The 24,420-nt window shown below is 38.0% G+C and overlaps 2 protein-coding genes across 2 annotated transcripts; one reads left to right on the top strand and one right to left on the bottom strand.

Moving 5' to 3' along the window:
* Window positions 1-505: 505 nt before the first annotated feature.
* Dnajb9 (DnaJ heat shock protein family (Hsp40) member B9) lies at window positions 506-4,798 on the bottom strand. The gene is made up of 3 exons (XM_051175062.1): window positions 4,706-4,798; window positions 2,927-3,153; window positions 506-2,052 (listed from the first exon to the last, which is right to left on the bottom strand). The coding sequence occupies exons 2-3, from the start codon at window positions 3,141-3,143 to the stop codon at window positions 1,601-1,603; spliced, it is 669 nt and encodes a 222-aa protein (XP_051031019.1). The 5' UTR covers window positions 3,144-3,153; window positions 4,706-4,798; the 3' UTR covers window positions 506-1,600.
* Window positions 4,799-5,193: 395 nt separating this feature from the next.
* Thap5 (THAP domain containing 5) lies at window positions 5,194-9,809 on the top strand (the record flags this gene model as incomplete). Its single annotated transcript, XM_051175082.1, is given in 6 exon segments — window positions 5,194-5,258; window positions 8,068-8,081; window positions 8,084-8,244; window positions 8,697-8,717; window positions 8,719-8,926; window positions 8,929-9,809. Coding segments are annotated over 6 exon segments (1,017 nt in total), but the record flags the coding sequence as incomplete, so codon positions are not given.
* Between the last annotated feature and the right edge of the window lie 14,611 nt (window positions 9,810-24,420).

The raw sequence follows: 24,420 nt of genomic DNA, 5'->3' as shown, positions 1-24,420 counted from the left end.
AAATAAGGTGAAGAGCAATAGTGGACACCCAAATATCAACCTCTAGCCTCCTCAGGCAAATGCACCTGCATATTAGTGCACACAATTCTCAAAAGGTGAGAGGGCTAGGAATGTACTTCATGGTGGAATGAGTACCTGACATACCTTGGGATCATTCCAAGCACTACAAGAGTGTGTGTTGAGAGGAGGGGTAATCCCAAAGATTGTTAGTTTTATGCAGTCTCGCTTTTTCTCAACCAGGCCTAATTAGGAAAGGCCTTGTGACAGAACACAACACTTGCTCTCAAAAAGCAAATACACAAAAATTATAGTTAATAAAACCTTCAAGCTACTGAAATATGAGATGGTAACAAAAGAGAAGCTACCAAATGGTAATAAAGTAAGATCACCTTAGTGGTTTCTGGTTAGACAAAACTACATAAAGAATATGACCTTTGATTAGTATTTGCTCCATTTTATACACTGTACAGCCCAGAACTGAATAATAAAATGACAACAGTGAAGATCAGGTTGTAAATATTTGTATTTCTCTCACTCACACAATATTGCATGAGACATTACTAGTTTTTATATGCATCCATAGGATTAATACTCAGATGGAGTATAACATGGAAAAGTGCAGAACTAAAGAAATAACTCTAACAACAAAAAAAGCACACATTTCTTAGGATTTAAAAATATTGCACATATAAGGTTGCACAGAAATTACTGGCTGCTTTTACAAAAACAATGAGGTATTAGTCAATCTCTAGATAAAGATAAGTGCAAGAGGAACTACACACACACATACGTCAAACCAAACAAAAAAAACACAAAACAAAACTCTTAAATTGATACTAAGACCTAGAAAGTCAACAAACAGAAAAAAAAAAATGAAAAAAAAGTGTAAATAGCTATGATTTTGATCATACAAAATCATTAGCCCAGTAACAAACACACAATCTCTTGGCAATATTTCATCATTAAGTTTTAAACTTTTTCATTTTCAGCTTAACTACGTGCAATACAATCATTCCTGTTAAAACAATTCTACTGAAGAGGCAACTTTTTGTGGTAAGTATCAAACCAGCACTTTCTAAAGCATTCAGTGGCAATTAGCCAAAAGCCTGTTGTCTCCTTCGCTGACTGACTCAATTGGTTTCATAGACATTTAGTAACCCAAGTCACAGGTGCTACAAGGCATGCGGATTTTAAATTAGCAGAGGTTTCACTGCAAAAATTATTCAAGTTCACACAATTATATCTATAGTAACTTTTAAAGTTTAATATTTAAGTATGTACCAGGCAAATTGGGTTTTGTTTGTGGATTTTTTTTGGGTGTGGCCAAATTAGTGAGTTAATGAATAAAGAAAAAAAAAATCTTGCAAATAATCTTCTTTCAACAGAACCTTTCCTAATCAGGAAAATTAATAATCAGAGTTGTGTACTAGCTGAATGTGATTGAATCTGTCAAAAATAATATATGGAATACTTATAACCAACTGCTTAACGTAAGTGAAATCATGCATTTGTTAAAACAGTTCACAGAAAACTGTATTTTCATCAGACATAGTGAGAAATATTAAACTAAGTGGGCTTAGTAGAAACAGAAAAGAACCAACTATTGTCCTGAACAGTCAGTGTATGTAGTAACCATATTTCCTCTTCGCTGAGTGACAGTCCTGCAGTGCTTACTAGATCCATGAAATCTATTTTCAGTCTGTACTGTGTGTCGATTGGTGGTTTCAAAGCCACTAAAAGAAAACATTTTCTCCATATCTTCAAACATATCATCAAACAATCCACCTCCAAAAGAAAACTCCTGGAAATGATGCCTTTGTCTATTGGAACCATCCTGGTGTGTCTGGAAGTGTTTTTCAAAATGCTTCTTAGACCGAGTGTTTTGGTTCTGGCCAAAAAGATTAAAGTCTTTAAATAAGTCATCAAAATTGAAGTTAAAAGACTGTTCAAAAGGACTTCCACTCCCTCTTTGTCCTTTGCCATTAGTAAAAGCAGTGTGTCCAACTGTATCATACTCTTTCCGCCTATGAGCATCTGAGAGTGTTTCATATGCTGAAAGAGATAAAAATCTTTTAGCAACTGAAGATAAAATATTCAAAATTATATACATGTAAAATTAAAATACATGATTCCAGCTTATGTATTTCTGGGAAGAATTTTACATCACAAACAAAATATTACAAATAAAAATAAAGCTTTCTAAAATGTAATTGTAATACAAGGCAGGGACTTTGTTTTATCAACTCATCAGTAGTTAGAACAATGATATCTTTCTAATTATTTCTTCAATTAATATACTATATTTGTTAAATAAATAAATGCTACCATTATCACAAATGTAGGAAAAAATAATTCGTTCATCTTCATATTATTTGTGCAGAACTAGTATTTGTATTAAAGAATTAAATTAAATGCATCCAACTAATACAAAATCAGGTTTTTCACTTAACTAAGTAAATGTTCAACTCCAACTTCTTGTTAGACCCATTAACTACTTAAGTAACATACAGGAATGTACATTTGTTTTAGAATTAGTGTGAAGACAAAATGTACGTTATAGTTTTTTAAAGACATGTTGTTTTGAAACGTAGATGCAATACTTAACCTTTTTTGTTTATATTAAGTCAATACTTAGTAAAATACATTTAAGTTACTTGATAAGAATTTTGGCTTTCTAATACCCCACTTTATACATAGTAATCTCAGAAATAACAAATAAGGGAAATGGTGTCTTTCTATCATTTTTAGAATTGTAAATAAAATTACCTACTATAATTCATTAGGAGTCAGGTACCTATTCTAGTAATCGCAAAAATCTACATCAAATTCTCCCATTTCCATAAGATCTTTAAGAGCACATGAAATTCTCAGTTATCATTGCCCTTACTAGAAATACCCATGAGACTGCAGGAAGTCATTTACTTACCTTCTGCAATCTCTCTGAATTTTGCTTCAGCATCAGGGCTCTTATTTTTGTCAGGGTGGTACTTCATGGCTAATTTGTGAAAGGCCTTCTTGATTTGTCGCTCTGAGGCAGATTTTGGCACACCTAAGATATCATAGTAGCTCTTTGAGGCTAGGATTAATTCTGTTATCATTAAAATGCAAATTGCAAAGACAAAAACTGACTGGGGAGTAGCCATTTTTGATATCCTAAAAAAGAAAGGAAAACACATTTTTTTTTTAAACCCAAGGATAAGAATTCTAGAAAGCAATTACCCCAACAAACCTTTGGTATAACAGACTTACAGCAGCATCAAAATGTTATGCACACAGTATCATATATTCATGACATTGTACTGACAATATCTCTAATATCAAGAATCTATTAGCAAGCCTTTTGCTTATCTGTTGAAAAGAAATCTAAATTGATACTTTCTTAGAAAGGCAAGATTTGTACTATTTATGTTAATAAACTTTTGTTTGCCTGTGATGTTAAAGGTATTATTACCTCTTCAAAATATTTTTTTAAGACAGCATCATCCTAAAAAGTACTAGCTGGCTTAGATGTCCTGATCTTCCTACCCCAGCTTTCTCAGTATTGCCTTCACAACATCTAGCTTCAGAATATGATGCAAATATTGAAAAATCGAGTCTTCTTTGTGTTTGGCTAGAATCTTAACATCAAGGCAAAGGTGAGGAAGGAAAGATGATTCTCAAGTTGGTTAATTCTATTTGCTCTTAAAGGGGTTAAAACAATCAGTTTTCATACATGTAGGGTCCTAAGTACTTCAGAAATGTTATTAACATCTGCTTAAAACTCAGGATTAGTAAAGTTTAAGACTTCTAAGGCTAGGCTACCAGAGGAAGGAAATAGTTTGTACTGTGGATAAGTGATTAAGTTTTTCAAATTTGTGAGCGAATAAACCGTTTCTCTTTAAAACATTTTTACTTAGAATTGATAATACTTTGCTTTCTTGAATGCTGAACCACATTAGTCCTTAATAGCCTATGATGACATAACAAGGCTGACGAAAACGTGCTATAGTTTGTGGAAACTGCCAGCCGTCCTCTCTTGTGGCCTTTTCTGAGCTTAATTAGCAGGTAGGTTACTTTTTTCCTGAGACTTAGTCATAGTCACGCGTACCAACCACAAAGTACAAACTCTCGGTCTAGTCTAAAGACTCAAGCAGAAGCCGGGCACGGTGGCACAGGCCTTTAATCCCAGCACTCGGTAGGCAGGGACAGGATTACTTTGTAGTTCAAGGCCAGCCTGGTCTACACAGTGAGCTCTATCTAGGTCTACCTTGTCTACAAAAAGAAAAAAAAAGAAAAAAACAAACAAAAAACCATAAGCCAAGCTTGCCGGGTGAGCGCCAGAAACTGCCAATGTCCCTCAGTGAAAGGGCGAGTCTACCACTGACAGCAAGGCGCCTTCCTCTGCTCCAGGCTGACCCTGGAGATGTCTCAGTGGCTTGGCTTCTCCTTCAAACAATGGGTGCGCCCTCCTCGACCCCGCTGCACTCCGGACCGGCCCGCTCCACTGGGGCGCCGGTGCCGTGTTCGGGACCCATCGGCAGGCTCCGCGACGCCGCCGGCCTGGCCTTGGGAAAGCGGACCCCAGCCCCACCACCTGCACCGAGTGTGACGCAGCCAACTCGGGGTACAATCGTTTCGTCGGCCGAACGGCCGCGCGACAGCAGGACGCCAAGGCGGAGCCGGCACAAAGCGGGGCCGTCTCCGCGCCGCCCAGCCCGGTCCTCACCCGTGCGCCCCGCCCTGCAGCAGCTTCTCCACACCGCGGAGGCCCGGCTCCCGGCTCCCGGCTCCCGGCTCCCGGCTCCCGGCTCCCTGCTCCCGGCTCTCAGGCTCCGACCTCGCAGACCGGCCTCCGTCCCTCTCGGCCCGCTCCCTACTGGCGGGAGTCCGTGGTTGGCGCGGCCGCCCCGAGAGGATCTACACGAAACGCTTCCCCATTGGCTCCCGCCCGCCCACCTGACTTTGGCGCCTTACGCGCACGTGGAAAACTGTTGTTGCCTTTTGATCTGTGCGTCACTTCCCGAACCAACCTCCAGGAGGCGGTGCTAAAGCCTGGGGAAGCGGAAGTGAGTCGACGAAGCACACGTCCTTCCCTGGGGCGGATCGCCGCGCAGGCGTGCTGGGCTGCGCGACCGGGGCCTGGCCCTCCACTCCCTGCTTTGGAGAGGAGTCCGGGTTTACGCCCCTTGCGGGCGGGTTGACCCCAAGTAAACTCTCGCCGCTGCGTGCCGCGGCCATAATAAAGACCGGAAGCTGAGCTTTTATCCTTCAGTAGCCCGGTGACCTGAAGACTCAGCCTCACCCTTAGTGAGTTAGTGGCTCTCGGAGTCCAAGACTTGGTCTGTCACTTTGTTAGTCTGTTCGTCCTTGGTTCCCCAAAAGGCTCGAGCACATGGTGCTTTGCACTGTGCAAGGGGGTTTCCAGCCCTTTCCCTGCTTTAGCTGACCTCATTTCGACGTAAACTACGTTTAAAGTCCATCTTGAGTCGCTAATTGGGAAGGTGAGGTTCTTGTGAGGTTGGTCACATAGCTAAAATGTGACCCTATGTTGCTTCCGCTGAATGATGTGAGCAACCTTGAAAATTCTGATAGACTGGAATTGTAACTTGTGTCCTTAACAGGGTATTTAAACTCTTCAGTTAGTGCAGAGAGCGTGAAAAGACAGCATGAGAAATCCAGAAACAACACCTAAGTACTTAGTTCATTCAGAAGCCAAGACAAGAGGTGTGTCATTCCACATCTGGATTTGCTGGGTTCAAGCCGTGTTTCCCTTGCTTCAGTAACTTTTGCAAAGTGTTGAATATCTCAGCTCCTCAGATTTCTCTTCTGTATGAGTAAACACAACACATTACTTGGAGTATATGTTAAACTTATATATGTGAACGTCAGTGCAGTTAAAATATTCCATTTCCTTTTTCCTTGTATTTAAGTCATTCCAGATAGAGCTAATCTGATTTGTCATTTACTTCAAAGTTATTTTGAGAATACCATTGTTTTTAGTTCAATGCTGTTATTCAATAATGGTTCAATCAATTAAGGGAAAAGCTTATAAACCCAAGTCATTCACATGACGTGGCATTATTTCCATTATTGGTTGTCTTGAATCCCTTCCACAAAATGCAATGATATTTAGAAAGAAAAAGAAAAATCAAATTCATGGTTAGTTAAAAGGCCAATGTCATAACAGTGATGACTCTAGCTCTGAGAGTTGGAGTCAAAGATCTTTCATCCTTGTGGAGGGCATAATTACAGAAGTAAATTTTTTCTGCTATCAATTTATAAGAATCTAGTACTTTGTGTGCATTTAGTGTTCAGCATATAATCTGAGCAGGGCATGGTGGTACACATTTGTAATCTCAACATTCTGGATGCTGAAGCAGGAGAATCAGGAGTTCAAGGCCACGCTAGGCAACACAGTAGAGACCATGTCAGCAAAAAAGAAATGTGACTATCTTACAAATTTAAAGAAATTACAGAATGTGAAACAAAAACACCAAAAAGAAAAAGAAAAGAAATAAGCCAATGTAAGAAATTATTCAAGAAACAATCTAGAAGATTTCTTAAGAACATGGCTGAGTAGGTCAGAGAAGTAGTTTGATCCAGTTACCAATAAAGACATTCACAAAGTACATTTATAAAAGTTTGTTATATAACTTTGCATGTGTATGCTGCATATTCCACATGAATTTATAAGAGGTATATTCTCGTTTTAAATGTTGCAAAAGCTTGATCTTGACCTTTTTGCCTTTAAGTACCTGTTTTGGTTATGCCTATCACATGTAAAAACAATATGTTCAAGGTTAAAGGACAAATTATTTCATTTGGCAAGAACTCCCAAAAGTAGGTCATCTGGCTTTCCTACATAAAGTTGTCAGTGTGACAAGTTATTTCCTACATACCTAGGCTCTTCTTGTAGGACCTTGAAAACTTAGCAAAACTTGAGGCAAGTAAAAATGCTAATTTTACAAAGCATGAACTAAGTAATTTGAGATTGAGAGTATAATAACTATGTTTTGTGTAATTATATAGTATATGCCTTGGGTTATCTTTTGGAATGTCATCTAATTAAATATAAATTATTGTTAGCTATGCTTTAATGTACTTTAAATTTGTTAAACTAACAAATTTTTTTTCTGTCAAATTCTGGCACTGCCATTAATACACTTTTGCCTATAAAATGTATTTCACTATCTTAGAGCCAGCCCTGAATTCAGATTATCAATACAGGAACAGAATGTCAAGTTTTCTGCTTCAGCCAAATGAATGCTGGGATTTCAGGGTATGTCATCACACTTGGCTGAGGTTGAACATGTAAACATACTCAATTCTTTTCTTTCATCACCGTTCTTCTTTCAGAACTTGAATGTTACAGTTCCTAATCTGGGGTCAACATCTAGAAACATTTGACTAAATTGCACATAAGTAGAGCTCATGCAGAACCCAGTAGTAAAGAGAATGGAGTATTAGTCATTTTATTTTCAGTTAAAGCATTTGTTTCAATTGATTCCTCACTTAAAATATTAACACAAGATAAGCATGGTGATACATACCTGTAATCCTAGCACTCAGAATGAGGCAGGAGAATCATGAAATTGAGGCCAGCCTGGCGTACATAGTGATCTTGTCTCAAAAAAGAAAAAAAAGATACAAGTAAGCTAAAATGTTAATACTGCCTAAAATTGTAGACAGCAAACCATTTGACTTATCCTTTATTAAGTACATTTGAATGAAAACTTGTAATTTATGAATATATTTGCTACTTCTAGCAAACTATATAATAATTATGTATAACCCGTAGGAAGTATATGTAAACTTTATCCTTTGTAGCAACACATTTTAGTTGAAAGAGCACTGAAGTGCTTTATAAGCTATTATCAGATGAAGTTATGGCCACTTACCATATCTTGGTTTTCTTACTTCACAGAAACATGATGGTGATAATTGTAGAGATTCTATTACTTGACAGGGATGGTTACCTTGCTTTTGTAACACTCAACAATGGGTTACTTAGATATGCAAGCTAGGAATTTGGCAAAAATGTTAAAAATATGTCGAAGTTTTTTGTTTGTTTGTTTGTTTGAATTTCAGGTTTCCTCTACATGATAAAGACTTGAAAAGCAGTTGAAGAATACGAGGAGAGAGTTTTGAGTTCCCAGTAAATACCAGTTCTTGTGTAGTGACCATTTTACTCCTGATCTTGATATCAGATGGAGTATCCATTATTTAAAGCAAACTGCAATCATTCCTTTGCCCCAAGACTATCAGGTGTTAAAGTAGTAGAGAGGGAGTAATGTTGCAGGGACACTTTTCAAGGTGAATGAGTAGAGAAAGTAAGAATGATTACTGTTGAGAAAACAAATGCATGAGAAAAAAGCAACACTAATTTGTACTGGTACTAAGAGTATGACAGTTTCTTTAAATTGAACTATTATGAAGCAGTTTAAGAAACAACAATTACAAAAATAGGCTATGCATACTTACATTTTATTTAACTGGTGGGCTATGCTTTACTCACTAGTCTTTTGAAAAACCTAAAATGTTTGTCATATATTGAAGACAGTAATGCTTTTTTAAAAATTAAAAATATATTTAAGTAGAACTTTCATGACTGAATAAGTTTGTTTGACCAGTATACTGCTCAAAATTATAGTTTATGTAGCTCTAACTAATGAAAGTCTATTAGTATGTCTTTTTCAGAATTTAAAAATATTTTCTAGGGAAAAGATACTTCTAAAAACAAAGTCTCAGAAGAGAAAATTGGGTGATGTGAAAGAAGTATGCCTAAAAGCCAAGTCTGAAGAATCACTTGGATCAAATGAAGCAAAGGAAAATACAGGTAACATAGATGTACTCTCTGAACATGCAGAATTACTTGATTCATCTGCTTTGTTGAAGCCACCACCCCCAAGTGTATAAAGCATATAAGGTAATATATTAACTCTTAAGCTAGATACCATAAAACATCACTAAATCAAGATTTAGGTATAGTTGGGTTTTCTACATCTTTTGAGAATCAAAATTCTCCAACTGTTGCTTTGACAACTTCAAATTCAGAAGACATGATTGCCAACCATCTTGTTAATCCAAACTTTATAATTAATTTCCTGACCTTGTCAGGTCAGGAAAATTCATTCCTCTTCAGCACAGTTGAAAAATTAAACATAAATAACAAATTTATTATTACCATTTTAATGCAGATAGTAAAGTCTAAGCCTGCAGTTAATTCTTTCATACCAGCTTCAAAGGAAACCATGAAAATGGAAGACACAGACACTGAATACTCCTTCTATAGGGATGTAGACCATAGTGCTGAAGTTTTACAAACTGAACATTCTTACTCCAGACAAGATACAAATAAGGAACATCTTTGGCAAGAAGTCTTTAGCCTACACTCAAAGATCACTCTTTTTGAGCTATAAGAACAACAGATTCTTTGGAAACTCTTTATGAGCCAGCTACAGCAGGAGAACTGTCTATCTGAAGAAACATCAAGATAATATATAGTCACTGTGATCACTGTGATATAAAAAAGGTTTTAAGGCCATGATTTTTGTATCCGCCTTTTCCAGATAAATAAAATCATGTGGGAAATGAACTATGTCCTGTATATAAAGTTCTTTGAAGCTATGAAAGCACTTTACATAGAGCATCCTATTCTTATAATGCTCAGTATAAGAGGAGAAACAAGGAGACTTGTTTGACTGAAGAAACAGTCTTATTACTTGATAATTATCCTATTATAATTACAAAATAAAATAGAAATAATAGAAAAAAGATGCAGTCAAAATTGGCCAGACTACATCAGTCCTGGTTGTGCTTCTGGCATATGACTTGAGCAACCTAGTATCTTTACCCTCCAAGAGCTGGGAATAAAGCTCAGCGATAAAGCAGTTGCTTGGTTTGTACACTTGCCTGGTTTGAGGGTCAATTCCCCAGAACTGGGGCCAAGAAGAGAGCCTCAGTCCCTAAAGTCTGCAAAATAAGGACACTTAATATATTAATTCCATTTCTTTGAAGATACTTTTCTTAGAACAGATTTTGTACATGATGATACATACTTAGGTAATAGCAAAAGATGGTAGAATTTAATATTAACATATTATTCTCAATACCTTTTCTGTGTTGTATAACCATTTGGCTATAGTTATATACCTATGGTATAAAGGGAAATACCACTATTAGAATTTTTTTTCAGTTCAACTCAACCTTCTAGGCAGATAACTTTTAAAATGGAAAGAAACTATGTATTTTAGTACCTTATATTTGTGCATATGTAGCTCAACATTATAATACAATTAAGTGTCTTACACCCTGTGTTTGTAAACCTATATTTATAAACCAAAAATTTCAATGGGTTAATAATAAACATTTTATAAATCATAGTTTGTATCTTGTGGGTGTCCATAGAGATGACTGCAACTCTATCTTGGCACAAGGACAGAGAGTTCAAAACTGTCCTCAGCAAGTTATGAGATCTAAAGGTCAAAGGTGTAGCTACAGTAGGATGTTTGGCTGTCTTACTCTAAACAACAACAGAACTGAATCTGAGGTGTGGCTACTCCTGACTCTCAAGGCTATGGAAGGAGAAGTTGAAGCTAAGGTGTGGTTACTGAACCCTTAGAATAAGTGAAGAAGAAAAGTCTGTTTGTTACATATAATACTTTGTTCCCCTTTTTGGATAAGATACATAAGAGTGGTGAAAAATAAACTTGTGGCATTTCAGTATTGACTGATCTTGGATTTAGGCATTGCCATGGAATTAATAATAAGCACAGATACGCAAATATTAACACAAAATACAGAAGGCCAAACCATGTTGGAGTACATAATTCCACTTACCTAGTCAAAGTAGTAAAATCAATACTATTTAAAAAAATAAAATCATGTTATATTGAAAGTGTTTTTTTGTTGTTGTTGTTGTTTTGTTTTCGTGTTTGTGTGTGTGTGTGTGTGTTGATGAGTTTTTGTCAACTTGACACAAGTTAGAGTCACTTGTTAAGAGGGAAAATTGAGAAAATCCATCCATTAGACAGGTTTGTAGGCAGGACTCTGGGAAATATCTTGGTTGATGATTGATGTGGAAATTCCCAGTGTCCTGGGCAGTGCCTTTCCCTGGGGGAGTTTGTCACTGGTTGTAAAAGAAAGCAAGCTAATCAGGCCATGGACAGGAAGCCAGTAAATAGCATTATTACTCCATGGTCTCTATTCCAGTTCCAGCCTGGTTTCTTGCCCTACTTGAGTTACTGCTTTGCTTCCTTCAGTGGACTGTGACTTGGGTTATGTAATCAATATAAATCCAATACTCCCTACATTGCCTTTGGTCATGGTATTTTATCACAATAATAGAAAGCATACTAAGATATATGCATATGTTTGTGTACACAAGTGTATGAGTGTTAAGTTGGATGTAGATACCTCTTTTTTCTTCACCTTACTTTTGGAGAAAGGTTTTTTTCACTGAACCTGGAGCATACAAATTTGATAAACTAGCTGTTCAGCTAGCTCCAGGGATCCTCCTGTCTTCATTTCCCTAGTGTTAGGAATACAGATATGCTACTATGGCAGGGTTTTTACATGAGTGCTGGGAATCCAAACTGAGACCCTCTTGTTTGCACAGCAAGCACTTTACCACCTAAATCATTTCTGCAGCCCCAGTCTTCTTATTTAGTCATTCAGCTCCCTTTAGTTAATTCTATTACCCACTCTTTCTTTACTTGCTTTCATAAAGAAAAGTATAAGCATCTTTGCATCCTTTAGCTTCATGCTGAGCACAACTTCTATTATAGAGCCAGAGTCCCATGAATATCTGTAAAATGGACAGTAATGCCTATTAAACTATAATTCAGAAGTATTTTGCTGCACTTAATCCTAGCTCCACAGTAATACAGCAAGCAAATATATTAGTCATTTTTTCAGCTTTGTGAGTACATTACTGTCCCATTATTCAGGCTGACTCTGTAAAATTTTAACTCTCTTAAATCTCTCTTGACATATTACTAATAAAATTGGTTGAAATAAAGTTGAGTCTCATACAGTCTAAAGTTTTATAACCTCAGGTCTGAACTATAGAAGCCTTCAGAAGGGTCATTGGATCTCCTGAAATTTAATGAAAAATTGTATGATAGCTACTTTTCTGGAAAGAGCTCATAGTTTGTTTTGAGAGAGAGAGAGAGTGTGTGCATGTTGCCCAGCCTCACTGTGCCTCAGGGGATGACCTTGAAGTCTCCCAAATGCTGGAAATAAAGACACATGCCATTGTGCCCAGCAAGAACTCATAACTTCAGTTATATTAGAAAAGAGATAAATGACCCCCTCCCCAAATTTAACCACTACTCCTCGAGACAGTATTATATTATTATATCTTGTGCTATTCCTTAGAGAAACATACAACTCTTGCATATATTACTGTTTAAAGCCCTGGAATAGATAAATGAGAAAGTTGTTCATTCTAGACATGGATACAAAAAAGCCCATTCAGCTAGGTGGTTTAATTAATGAGAGGTGATCTAAGGCAAAAGAAACAACTGGCACTGGCCCATAACAAAAAAAAAAAAAAAAAAAAAAACCCAAAAAACAGACAAACAAAAAAAATCAATGTAAAATATCTATTACTTGTCCGTGTTAATTACACAGCTATTTGTTTGACCTTGCTAGTATTCTGTATTTTTGTTATCTGAGACACCTTTCAGCACATTAACTGCAAGCTACCTTCTAGTTTAATTTCTGTATTAGTTACTTTACTTGCTGCATGAAAATACCTGACAAAAAGCAACTTGAGGAAGAAAAAAGGAATGAGAGAGGGAGAAAAGAAGAGAGAGGGATGAGGGATTTAGGATGGCTTATATCATGTGGAAGGAGAGGTGCAGGAGATTGAGAGAGGCTGGTCACATTATAGCCACCACCTGCAAAGGAGATTGAGAGAGGCTGGTCACATAGCCACCACCTGCAAAGGAGATTGAGAGAGGCTGGTCACATTATAGCCACCACCTGCAAAGGAGATTGAGAGAGGCTGGTCACATTATAGCCACCACCTGCAAACAGAGATTCAGGCCCACTCTCTCTTTTTTATTCAGCCCAGTACTCCAGGCCATAAAATGGTGCCTCCCAAATTAAGCCAGGTCTTATATTTCAACTAACCTAATCTAGAAACTCCCAGACATACTTAGGCAGCTGTTTCCATGAAAATACTAGATAACATCAAAGTGACAAGATTAACCATCTTTAATTTAGGAAATGACAAAACACAAAGGAACACAATGTTGAGCAACACAGAAGGGACATAAATTCTGGGCTCAGAAGACTGAAAAATCTAACATACCTTGGGAGATGTAATCTTGTTTCCATTGTGAATATGCAAGTGCACACTACTGGGTTCTTATTATAAAAATACATATATAAAGAAGGGTGTGCTGCAAACAAAATCTTTGGGAACCTGGAATTGAAACCGAAACCAGTACATACTTGGCAAGTGCACTACTGAGCTACTCTGTGACTCCCTGCCCACAACAAACAATCAAACAAAACTTTTAATGAGATAAGACATCAAGAGGTGATTGGAACAGTGGCTGAGAGCACACATCTTAAAAACCACAAGGAACAGGCAGAAACCCCACACTGGAGATGATGGCCAGAGGCTTTTGAGACCTCAAAGACCATCCTCCACTAACAAAATCTCCTCAAACAGGCCACACCTCTGAATCCTTCCCAAACAGTTCTATCAACCAGGTACCAGGTGATGGGAGATTTCATTCTGTAAATATGTTTCTCTTATTGGTTAATGAATAAAGCACTGTTGGCAAATAGGAAGGCAAGATAGCAGGACTAGGAACAAGGAAGATTCTGGGAGAGGAGTCAAGATGTAGGGCATGAGAAAAGAGGTCCAGACCCTCTCTTGGGTAAGATAAGACCAGGTGAAAACACTTAGATTGGTAGAAATGAGTTAATATCTAAGAAAGAGCTAGCCAATTAAGAAGCTCTAGCCATTGCCAACAGCTTTATAACTAGTAGAGTCTCTGCATGTTATTTGGGGCTGACATGGTTCTGGGACCAAGCTGGTGGGAAAGTGCTCATACCAACCAAGTTTTCAAACATATGAGCTATGGAGTCCATTCTCATCCAAACAACCACAGTATATGTCACAAGCTGCTGCAGGCCATGGTACAATTACAACAGATGACAGCTGATATATAAGACTAATTCACCAGCTAATCTGATGGAGGAAATTCATAGGCCTATTCTTTATCCTTGGCTGACAGAGCAATTTTGCCAGATTTGTGTCCTTCTGGACAGATTACAAACAGTACTTTCACATATTTTACTTATGAAATTGCAGGTATGTAGTCTTGTAGGATATAAGCTATTCAAAGATTTATAATAAATTAGGAAAGAATCACAGGTGTCTGGGCTTGTTATATCACAGCCCTTCAAGAGATCAATAGTACCTATGTTGCCCTAAGCTAAGCTTCTGTCACTGGCACATCTTCCCCCCCCCCTCTGACTTAAAATAGCAATTAACACTCTGTATAAGCTTTTGATGCAGTAGACAAACTATTTTTGTTTAGGTCCTGAGACTCAGGTGATAAGAAAAAGGCTACTAACTAATGGCATCTAGATATTATTAATCATACCTAAGAAGTGTAAAATAGTGCACATATTTTTTGACATTTTCTTATATCTCTTAATGATTTAATTTCTTCCCTTTGCAATCTGTAGCAGCCCCATTAAGAGGTGGCCAGAACCTCCACAGTTGGAGCTGTGTCTCCTGAAAGCTGGCTATGTATCTTCAAAGAATGCCTGTGTCCCTGAGTCCCTGAGAATTTGCCTTGTAGTTTTGTTTTGTATTTTTTTCTAACAAGTTGCTAATGAATGAATGTATATATGCTTCAGATTTTGTAATGGTGGAGGAATAAGAATGTAGAATAGAGAAAAATAAATAATGAGAGAGTAAAGAATACAGTAGAATAAAGAATGAAGAAAAATAGAATCAGGACAGAGAATTAGAGCTAAGAAATTCTAGACAATTAGGACAAAAAAAAAAATTAACGAGGAAATAAAGAAAATGACCCTCAGATCAAGTGAATCAAATTATTTTAGAAATCTTTCATTCTCCCCACTCCTGAGAAGCATTTCTCTCTTGGAACACTGGGTAGGGGCTGGAAGCTAGTCTCCTCGGCCTTTGCATGTAAGTATAGGAGAAAAAGACCCCCACAGTCCTCCTCCTCTTCCTTCTTTGCTAATCCAAGTAAGACTAAACTTTACCTGGAAACAAGGACACAGAGTGTAAGGGTCTTATTCAAAAGTCACATCTCTAGTCCTTTATACACACATAAGTTGTTTATCCATTCATGTATCCTCACACACTATTGATAACATTATTACTAAATCATTCTTTGTTGTAATGGCCCCTTTTGTTACCAATTTCTGTGATTCAGAGTCCCTAAGAAGTGGAGGTAAGAACTTACTCATCTTTGGTTCCTAGCAGAGACTCAATTATTTATGGAAAAATCGTCACACACACAAAAAATTCTCTGTTCTGGCTAGACTTGAATAATGGCTGGTGATTAAAGTCAAATGCATAATGCATAGACAATTCAATTGAACTACTTAATATTCAGTTGTAAAGCTTATCCATATATACACATGAACATCATGTTATACCCAAAAGCAGAGAAGAAATTCCATAAGAAATTAGGACCAAAAGAAGTGAAAATATTTTTATTTTAAATTTTAAATAAGATGGAGGTTTAATATGGATAAAAATACTCATTCACTCTTTTCACCTTAAGGGTCCTCTCAGAAAAAAATCATAAAATATTTATTCCTGGAGCCTTGTTTTTAATCTCAATATATAATGAAGAAAAACAAGTAAATGAAACTCAGAATTTAAAATCTCAGAGATGCTAAAAGTGATTCGTTGGCTCTTCCTAAATATTCCTTACAAGTATGAAGTTTTAAAGCCAAGCCTTTGATATTTTCTAAACATATTCTCATAATTATCTTCACCTGAGTGACTAGTCTCCTGATTTGAAAGTTATTTTATGAAATTTAAATTTTACCCAAATTTCTTTATATCTTCACAGTTGCTCCATTTCTAATTATAAGTAAATATTTCAGTTGGCCATGATTTTCATTTATGGAAAACCACCACAAAATTTGCTCTAAATATTTCATCATTGAACAAAATCCAAATTAAACCTGAAATGAAACTTGCCAGTTTATCTTACTGCCATGTATGTTTGCTACCAACTCCCTGAAAAATGGCATGCATGCCCCATTTTTGATTTTTCCGGGAAACATTAACATGAAATTTTCTGAATGCTATGTCATAGCTTTATGATGCTATGTTTTTACCTACTTGTCTTCCTAAATCTTCATTAACAAATTTTATGGAGCAATATAATTATCATTCTTCAGAGTGTGGTTGTTTCATAAAATGAAGTCTCAAATTCCACATAAAATATCGTATTCTGGTTTTCACTAGGATAGATATGAAACTAAAAATTTACAGCTGTTTTTCCAGAGTCATGTTTGTTTCCCAGCATTTCAAATGTGGGTTTTAAGGTGAACATGCTATGGCTTTGCTTCAGACTCACTTTTTACTCCTTGTCTTTAAAAAGAAATTATGACTCTGTCCTACTTTAGGAGAGTCTTGATACTGTAGAACTTTAATAATCTCCCCTTTTCTTAAATTCTTAGTACATTTTACTCAAAAAAAAAAATTTTTTTTTTTTTTTTTTTTAACCAGGATCTGGTCTTTTCTTTTTAACAAGGTTTGTAAAGTCAACTTGAGTTTTGAATAGAAACAAGACTGTACTGATTTGTTTGTCATCTTACACACACACACACACACACACACACACACACACACACACACACACGTAGTTGTGTAGTGAATGTACACATGTGTACAGGTGCATGCACTTATACATGTGCATGCACGATGTTGGATGTCCTGTTCTACTTACACAAAAACAAAAACAAACAAAACAGGATCTCACTGTGTAGTCTTGACTGGCCTAGAATTATGTAGACAAGGCTGATCTTTAACTTAATGGAAATCTGGCTGTCTGTGCCTCCCAAGTGCTCCAAGTGCTGGGATTAAAGAAGTGCACCACTTCACCTGACTTCGCTTTCCACTACATTTTCTTAGACAGGCTCTGTGTAGTAGTTTGAAGACTAAATGGCTCTAATAGGCTTATGTATGTAAACATTTGGTTTTAGGAGGTTATAAAACTTTTAGGATGGAAGCCTTGATAGAGAAAGTCACATGGACTTTTAGAGTTTATAGCTTTCTGTCATTTCCAGTGCTTCCTGTGTACAATCAAGATGTGATCTATCTACTTCCTGCTCCTGACATACCTTTCCAACATTATGTTATACTAGAGAGGTATATAAGGAAGAAGCAAAGGGTCTCATGAAAAATTCAGTTTCCAGACACAGGGTGATTAGTCTCCAGCCACACTGAGGTCAGGATTGCCACAGCCCTGGTACAAGAAAGTAATTGTATTCATGTCCAGGTTAGGTAGTCTCATTGGACACTGGATCAGTCTATTCAAAGGCAAATATGGATTGCTCACTTGATGTATGATGCTCTTTAGTATGATATGAATATATGGTTGACAAATGAAGCTGTTTTGGCTTATGACACAGTGGAATGTAACTAGGCAGGAAATCCAAACAGAGATAGAGAGAGAAAGATGGTGGAGTCAGGAGAATGCCATGTAGTCATTGGAGAGGCAAGATGTGAGGTAACAAGCCATGAGCCTTATGCTAAAATATAGAATAATAGAAATGGGTTAAATTGTGAGAACTAGTCAGTAATATGCCTGAGTCATTGGCCAAACAATTATAATATTAAGCCTCTGAGTGGAAGGGAGCTGGCAGGCTGGACAGAAAACATCCAACTATACTCACTAGCTAGGGAAATGGAAAAGAAAATACCCTAAAAAAAATCTCTCAAGGAGACTTCCTTGGGATTATCCCTCTTTAATCAGAACCAGGTCTGAGTTCATCATACAGATTTACCTCCTCTGAGTGTCTGAAGGACTCTGTTTTAGTGTTGGGAATAGGACAATCACTCCATACCTCTCCTGACTCAGTGAGGGTTCTGAGACATTGGTTGTGACAGGGGGTACCTCTTCCCTAACCACTCCCTGGCAAGAAAGGCCAGGAGCAAGGCTGATTTCACTGGGATCATCCAAATGAAACCACAAGAGAAAGTTACTGACAACCAAGATGATTAAAAGTTTTAGTCGTTTATCAGACTTGCCCCTCTGGAAAGTCTCTTGGTGCCCAAACGGGTAGTGGGGTGAGGGATGGTGTAAGTAACATTGGCAAGGGATTCAGAACTGATTAGTAACACCTGCTTTCTTTGTGAAGATCCGGGGTAACTTCCAGACATTATATAATGTGGTGATATCTTTCTTGCACAAATAAAACCTATCTGAGGGTCAGAGAATGGAGCTTACCACTAGATAACCATAGAGGTCGGAGGTCTGTACAGATAGGAAGTTGTGTAGCTGGGCAGTAACAGGATATAAGCAGGGACAAATAAGAAGTTGCCCTCTTCTCTGTGGAGATGCTCAGCAGTCATCATGTAGTAGGCAAAGGAGTTGTAGGTTCAGCATTCCCCAGTAAGATAAGACCACATGGATATACATGGATTAATAGAAATGGGTTAATAATTAGGACAGCGCTAGCCAATGGCCAACAGCTCTATAACTAATATAGTGTCCATGTGTTTTTTGGGCGTCTGAGAAGGCTGAAGGACCTGATAGGCCAGAAACCTCATATTATAACATGTTTGAAGTATGGCCAAGGTCATGGACAGTCACAGAAGTGTCACTCTGAATGTGACTATTGGGAGTGGAAGGACAAGAAGTAACCAGGGAGTCACAAAATAACATTGGAACAGGATGGCATTACCTTAGTCATTTAAATCTGACCACACTGAAACACAAAATATGATTCCAAAACACCACCACATTTTGAATTACAATTTTCATGTACATAGCCTGAGATCAATATTTTTAGAAGAACACATGGAATTCTCTGCATTGAAAAAAATTAAACTCAAATAATACTACATCTAGCTTGATGCTTCTATTCTTAATATGATACAATTATTTTATTATTTATCTTCTTTTATGATCTAATGTTGTTAGCAGTTCAAAGTTTCGTTAAATGGAAACCAGTGAGATATCCCAGCATGTGGGATTCCTTTTCAAATATTGCTGTTCCTTGCCAGTATACCTAGTCAGTGCAATTCTTAGAGAGAAATAAAGTGCTTATGCCAACACAGTATTCATCTCACTGCCCATGAATCAAAAAGAAATGTCAACTTCTGATGGGAAATGTCATTCTGTAAATATGTTTCTCATACTGGTTAATGAATAAAGTACTGTTGGCCAATAGGAAAGGAAGATAGGAGGGACTAGGAGAGAAGGAGGAAAGAGGAAGTAGGAAGGAGGAGTCAACATGGAGAGATGGGAGAGAACAGAACCGCAGGACCCTGTGCTCCAGTAAGATAAGACTAGCTGATAAGAAACAAGTAACGGGCCAACAGCATTATATCAAATACAGAGTCTCTCTGTGTTAATTGGGGCTGGTGTGACGGCGGGACAAGACCAGTGGCGGAAGGAAAAACTCTTTACAAACTTCCAAGTGTTATTATATAAGAATTATATTTTGTAAGGTTGTAATTACCATAGTGATTCATCTTGTGAATCTTGACAAAGTAAATTAAAGACCTTTTGGAAATGATTTTCCATTCTAGATGCCTTTAGGAACATTAATGAGCTATGGGAGAAGGTCAAATTATCAACATTAGCAGTAGTTTAGAAGTGGATTCTAATGTTCATGGATTACTTTGAAAGACTCAATGGACTTCAGTGACAGAAGTAACCAGATCAGAAGGAAATGGCAAGAGAACTAAAGTTATGATATTATTTCATGATAAATCAACAGATGAGGGAGTGTTTTTATAGATGAGGCAAGAAAGTGCTTGAAATGTTATCTGCTCTTGATGAGGATGCTGTGAATGCTACAGAACTGAAAATGAAAGACATTGAATATTATACAAACATAGTTGATCAGAGAGTAGCAGGATTTGTGAAGATGAATTATGATTAAGAAAGATGTTGTAACCAGACTTGGTGGCATATTTCCAGCACTTGGGTGGCAGAGACAGGTTTGAATGAGTCTAGTACAGACAGGACAGTTGCAAAAGAACCCTGTCTCAAACAAACAAATAAACAAACAACAAAAGAGGTTCTACTGTGAATAGACTGCTGCAAACAGCATTGTATGACACCTAGAAATCTGCATGCAAAAAGGGTCAACTGATGTGGCACTCTTCCCTGCTCTAAATTTAAGGAACTGCCAACAAACCAACCTTTAGCCACCTTGATCAATCAGTAGCCATCAGTACCAAGAAAGACCTTCTATCAGCAAAAAGAATATAACTTGCTGACAGCTCAGATAATTATTAGCACTTCTTAGTGAAGTGACATTTACTTTTGAGTCAGGCTATCATTATGTATCTCTACCTGACCTGAAACTTGTTGTATAGATCAAGATAACCTCAAAATCACAGCGATCCTCCTGCCTCAGCTCTTTTCAGTTCTGGGATTAAAAGCATGTGCCACCTCACCTAGCTTTGAAATAGCACTTTCAAAATAAGTTATGTACATTTTATGTGTATGTGATAATTTAATAAATACTGAGCATTTTGTATGTTATTGCTATGGAATAATCCTACTGTAAACTGTGTAAATTATGCTTACTTGTTTAATAAAGAACCTGACTTGCCAATAGCTGAACAGGATAGGATTAGGCAGAGCAGAGGAGTCACCAGCAAGACATGGAAAGGAAACAGAAGATGCAAGATGAAAGAGAGGCAACACCACATGGCAGAATGTAGTTTAATATAAATGGGTTAATTTAAGTTGTAAGAGCTAGTTGGTAATAAGCCTGAGCTAACAGCTGAGTGTTTATAATTAATATTGAGTCTCTATGTTGGTTATTTGGAAACTATCGGGCAGGAAAGAAAAGACTGCCTACATGTTACCTCATTTAAGCTTCCACAAAATCTTACAAGATGGGTATTACTGTGCCACACCCTCTACATTCAGCAAAGAAATTTAAGATTCAGAGGGGTTATAATCCTTGTTTGCTATCATTTAGGCAGTGAAGAAACTCTAATCCATGGGGCTCTAAAGATAATACCTCAATAATTTTATGAAACACAAGTGTTTGTTGCCTTTTAAAAACAGGTAATCTATCTAGAACGGGATCCAAATGTTCTTGAAAACAATTTTTCAGCTGTTTAAGTGAGACTTAAAAGTTGGGTAAATCTCTCAAGTCAATGTCAAAATAGTTATAATTCCAGTCTTCAAAGCACATGCTCTCCACAGACATCATACTTCCCAAGGCTGCAACTCCATGGAGAATCTCTCAACTCTGAACACCATCAAGCATACTGGAAGAAAAAACTGCTACTTGTTCCATTGTAGCTTCACACCACTACATTCATACTTCCAGCCAGCGTTAATCTGTTTGCTGTATTGTCCACACTCTTTTGTCCCGAGATGAACTCTGTGGCCTGTGTTAGCAGCTGCTTTCATGGAAGTCCCCACATGCTAGGGCACTGCTGATGGCCTTAAGGTAGGTAGCCTGTTTACCTACCTTAAGGTTTGTCCAATCGCCAAACCTCATTCCCCCCCCCCCCACAGGTCAAAAAGCCTTTGAATGATTAAGCCAGGTTTCTGAGAACTCCATTGTGAGAAAAGGGAAGTTTGCAGAAGCAATCACATGCACAGTATTATATCCAGGGTGTAAAGGGATAGTAAAGAAGGAATCTTTCAGGTCCAGAACAGATACAAGACTTCTGCCACATAGACCCTAATTTGTTCTTCAGAGCCCAGATCAAACTGCTGTCTATTCATGGCTTTAATGACTCTTAATAAATTCTTTACCCCCAATGATCTCTCAGTGTTCCTCTTGAACCCACATCTGAGTGTTTACAGGGTCCCATTGGAAAATCAGGGGTAACTCCCTTTCTTAAAATCTGGGACCTTAAAGACATATGCAAGACTTCCTTGCCATGCAGCATGATATATTCACAGGCTCCAAGGACTGCTATAACTGGACCCTACACCCTAGTTTGCCCCTATGTTGTGGAATATTCTTTTTGTACACTGTGAAGAAATGTCACTGATTGGTTTAATAAAACGTAGATTGGCCAATAGCTAGGAAGGGTTTCCAGGTACAGATGACACTGGGAAGAAGGGGGAGATGCCAGGTTTGCAGAACAAACAGCATGGGATTTACAAAGTATAGGTAACTTATATTAAAAGAACATAGATTAAAAGATATGGGTTAATTTAAGTTATAAGAACTAGTTAGAAGCAAGCCTAAGCTGTCAGCCAAGCTTTCAAAAATTAATAAGTCACGTGTTGTGATTTGGGGCTTAGCAAGACAGAGAAAGACTCACTGTACCTCTGGGTTTGGGGGGAAATACAAGTGACAGAAAGGCACATAGCCAAAGCTTATCATGCTTTACTGCTGCATTGCTGGTTCAAGCTTTCTGCTCTGGAAAAAACACATGATTGTATCTGCAGTTTTGAAAGACGACTACCTGTGCAAGACACTGTGTTAGAGGTTAGTAAAAAACTGTAGAACCAGTTTATGTGAGACTGACAAACAGCAAGCTCTAAACTAAAGCAAGGAAAATGAGAACACAGAGGTGAAGAAATTGCAAGAGATGGTGATGTAAGATCCATCAAGCTTCACTACTGATTAAAGTTATGGTTACTGACAAGGAAGGAAAGAGAGGTATAGGAGGGGACTGGGAGTTACATAGACTTTCCTGATATAGGAAGAAAATGTGGGTATTTTCTATTATATGACTGACTAACTTAAGGATTAATGCAAACAAAGGGAGAGGCTATGGTAATGAATTCACTCCTTGACCAACATTTAGTTAGGTTCCTTTTATGCTATCATTCTTTGACATCCAAGTTAGGCCTATCGAAGACCAGTGTTAGCAAGAATCCTCTAAGTCTTATAAAATGAGTCCCTACCCTTGGTAACTGGTCACTCTCACCTGCCCTCAGCAAGGGTCCAATTCTGCTCTGTAAGAACTATTACTTTTGATGTCATGTCACCTCTTTATAATCTTCCATCCAATGGCCACCCCCTTTGCCTATTAGCTCTAAATTCCACTCTTTGTTGTGTCAGAACTTAGACATGATAGCTTTCTATAGTAATAGTTCTGAACAATCTTTTCACTATCTCAATAGTGTCAGGATATTTTAACTATGAAAAACCAAGAACTAAAGCTTCTTCCTAGCCCTTTTAAATTTTAATTGCGGAGTACAAACTTAACTATTGTGTAGCTTTTTAATAACTAATACAGTGCTAGGGTTTACCAGACATTATGGTGAATACAACCAAACTTTTTGTGTCCCTCTGACGCCTACTATGCTGTTATTATTATTTTCTTTAGGAGAGGAGGAAGAGTCAAGGTCACCCTATGTGGACCAGGCTGGTCTCGAGTTTATAATTTCACTACATCCTTAAACTCTGTAATGCTGGTCCTCCTTAATTAAAAACTCAAATGAGCTTGGCAGGACATGTAAAGCCCTTCCTAAAGGGCTTTACAATCACCTTCATTTTACAGAGCTACAGAACCATGCCACCCACGAAGGTGAACTCTTGAGTACCTAATCTAGTTAACTAGCTAACTAGTTAACTAGCTAACACTAGATCTGTAGCAGGTTGTAGTTTGCCTCCCTGGTATGAAAAACCCATCAGAATTCTGACGTGTTGATAATAGGACCATCGGTGGGTGAGGCAGTATCCGCCAACTTCCACAGGATAATATATGAAAAATAGTTTTAGGTCGACAGACCTGGTAGCTATGCTAGAACCAGACAAAGAGAAGGTGTCACCACAGCAGATTGCAGGGTCCAGCCAGGCTGCTCACACCCAGACTGCTGTTAAAGCAGTTCTCAGGGACCTGGGCAACACAGAGCACGCGGGGAAGAGTTCTGGCACGCTCAGCTGTAAACGGATGACGATCGACAAGCAAGCTATTAGGGACTCTACTCTGAGATCTAGCACTGAGAGATTAAAAGCCATGAACTTCTCCGCAACCGCGACATCGGACCATATAACCAAAGCTTGCCCACCCTTCTGCAAGCTTGTCCCGGCTGCAACACGCTTCCTGGCCCCTCCCTCCCGCAGCCACGCCCTATCGCGCCCACCTAGGAGGGCTAGAGGTAGAAACCCTTCCCAGGCATTACGTCATTTCCGATGGGGGCGGGGCGCGGCGGAGGTGGTGCCGTCGTCTGTTTGGGTTCCGGGAGCCGCAGCTGCGCCAGGCCAGGCCAGGCCAGCTGACTTGGACGTCAGCGCCTGCCGGAGGCGAGTGGCGGCCAC

Source organism: Phodopus roborovskii, unplaced genomic scaffold (genome assembly GCF_943737965.1).
Source record: "Phodopus roborovskii unplaced genomic scaffold, PHOROB, whole genome shotgun sequence".
Classification (NCBI taxonomy): domain Eukaryota; kingdom Metazoa; phylum Chordata; class Mammalia; order Rodentia; family Cricetidae; genus Phodopus; species Phodopus roborovskii.
This window is presented reverse-complemented; position numbering and strand designations above follow the sequence as displayed.

What these genes read in the sequence shown, in the direction of transcription:
- Dnajb9 (XM_051175062.1), bottom strand. Translation starts at nt 3,143, where the DNA reads ATGGCTACTCCCCAGTCAGTTTTTGTCTTTGCAATTTGCATTTTAATG. An exon ending in ATTCAGAGAGATTGCAGAAG is followed by an intron (nt 2,053 to 2,926) that starts GTAAGTAAATGA and finishes TATCTCTTTCAG; the next exon opens with CATATGAAACACTCTCAGAT.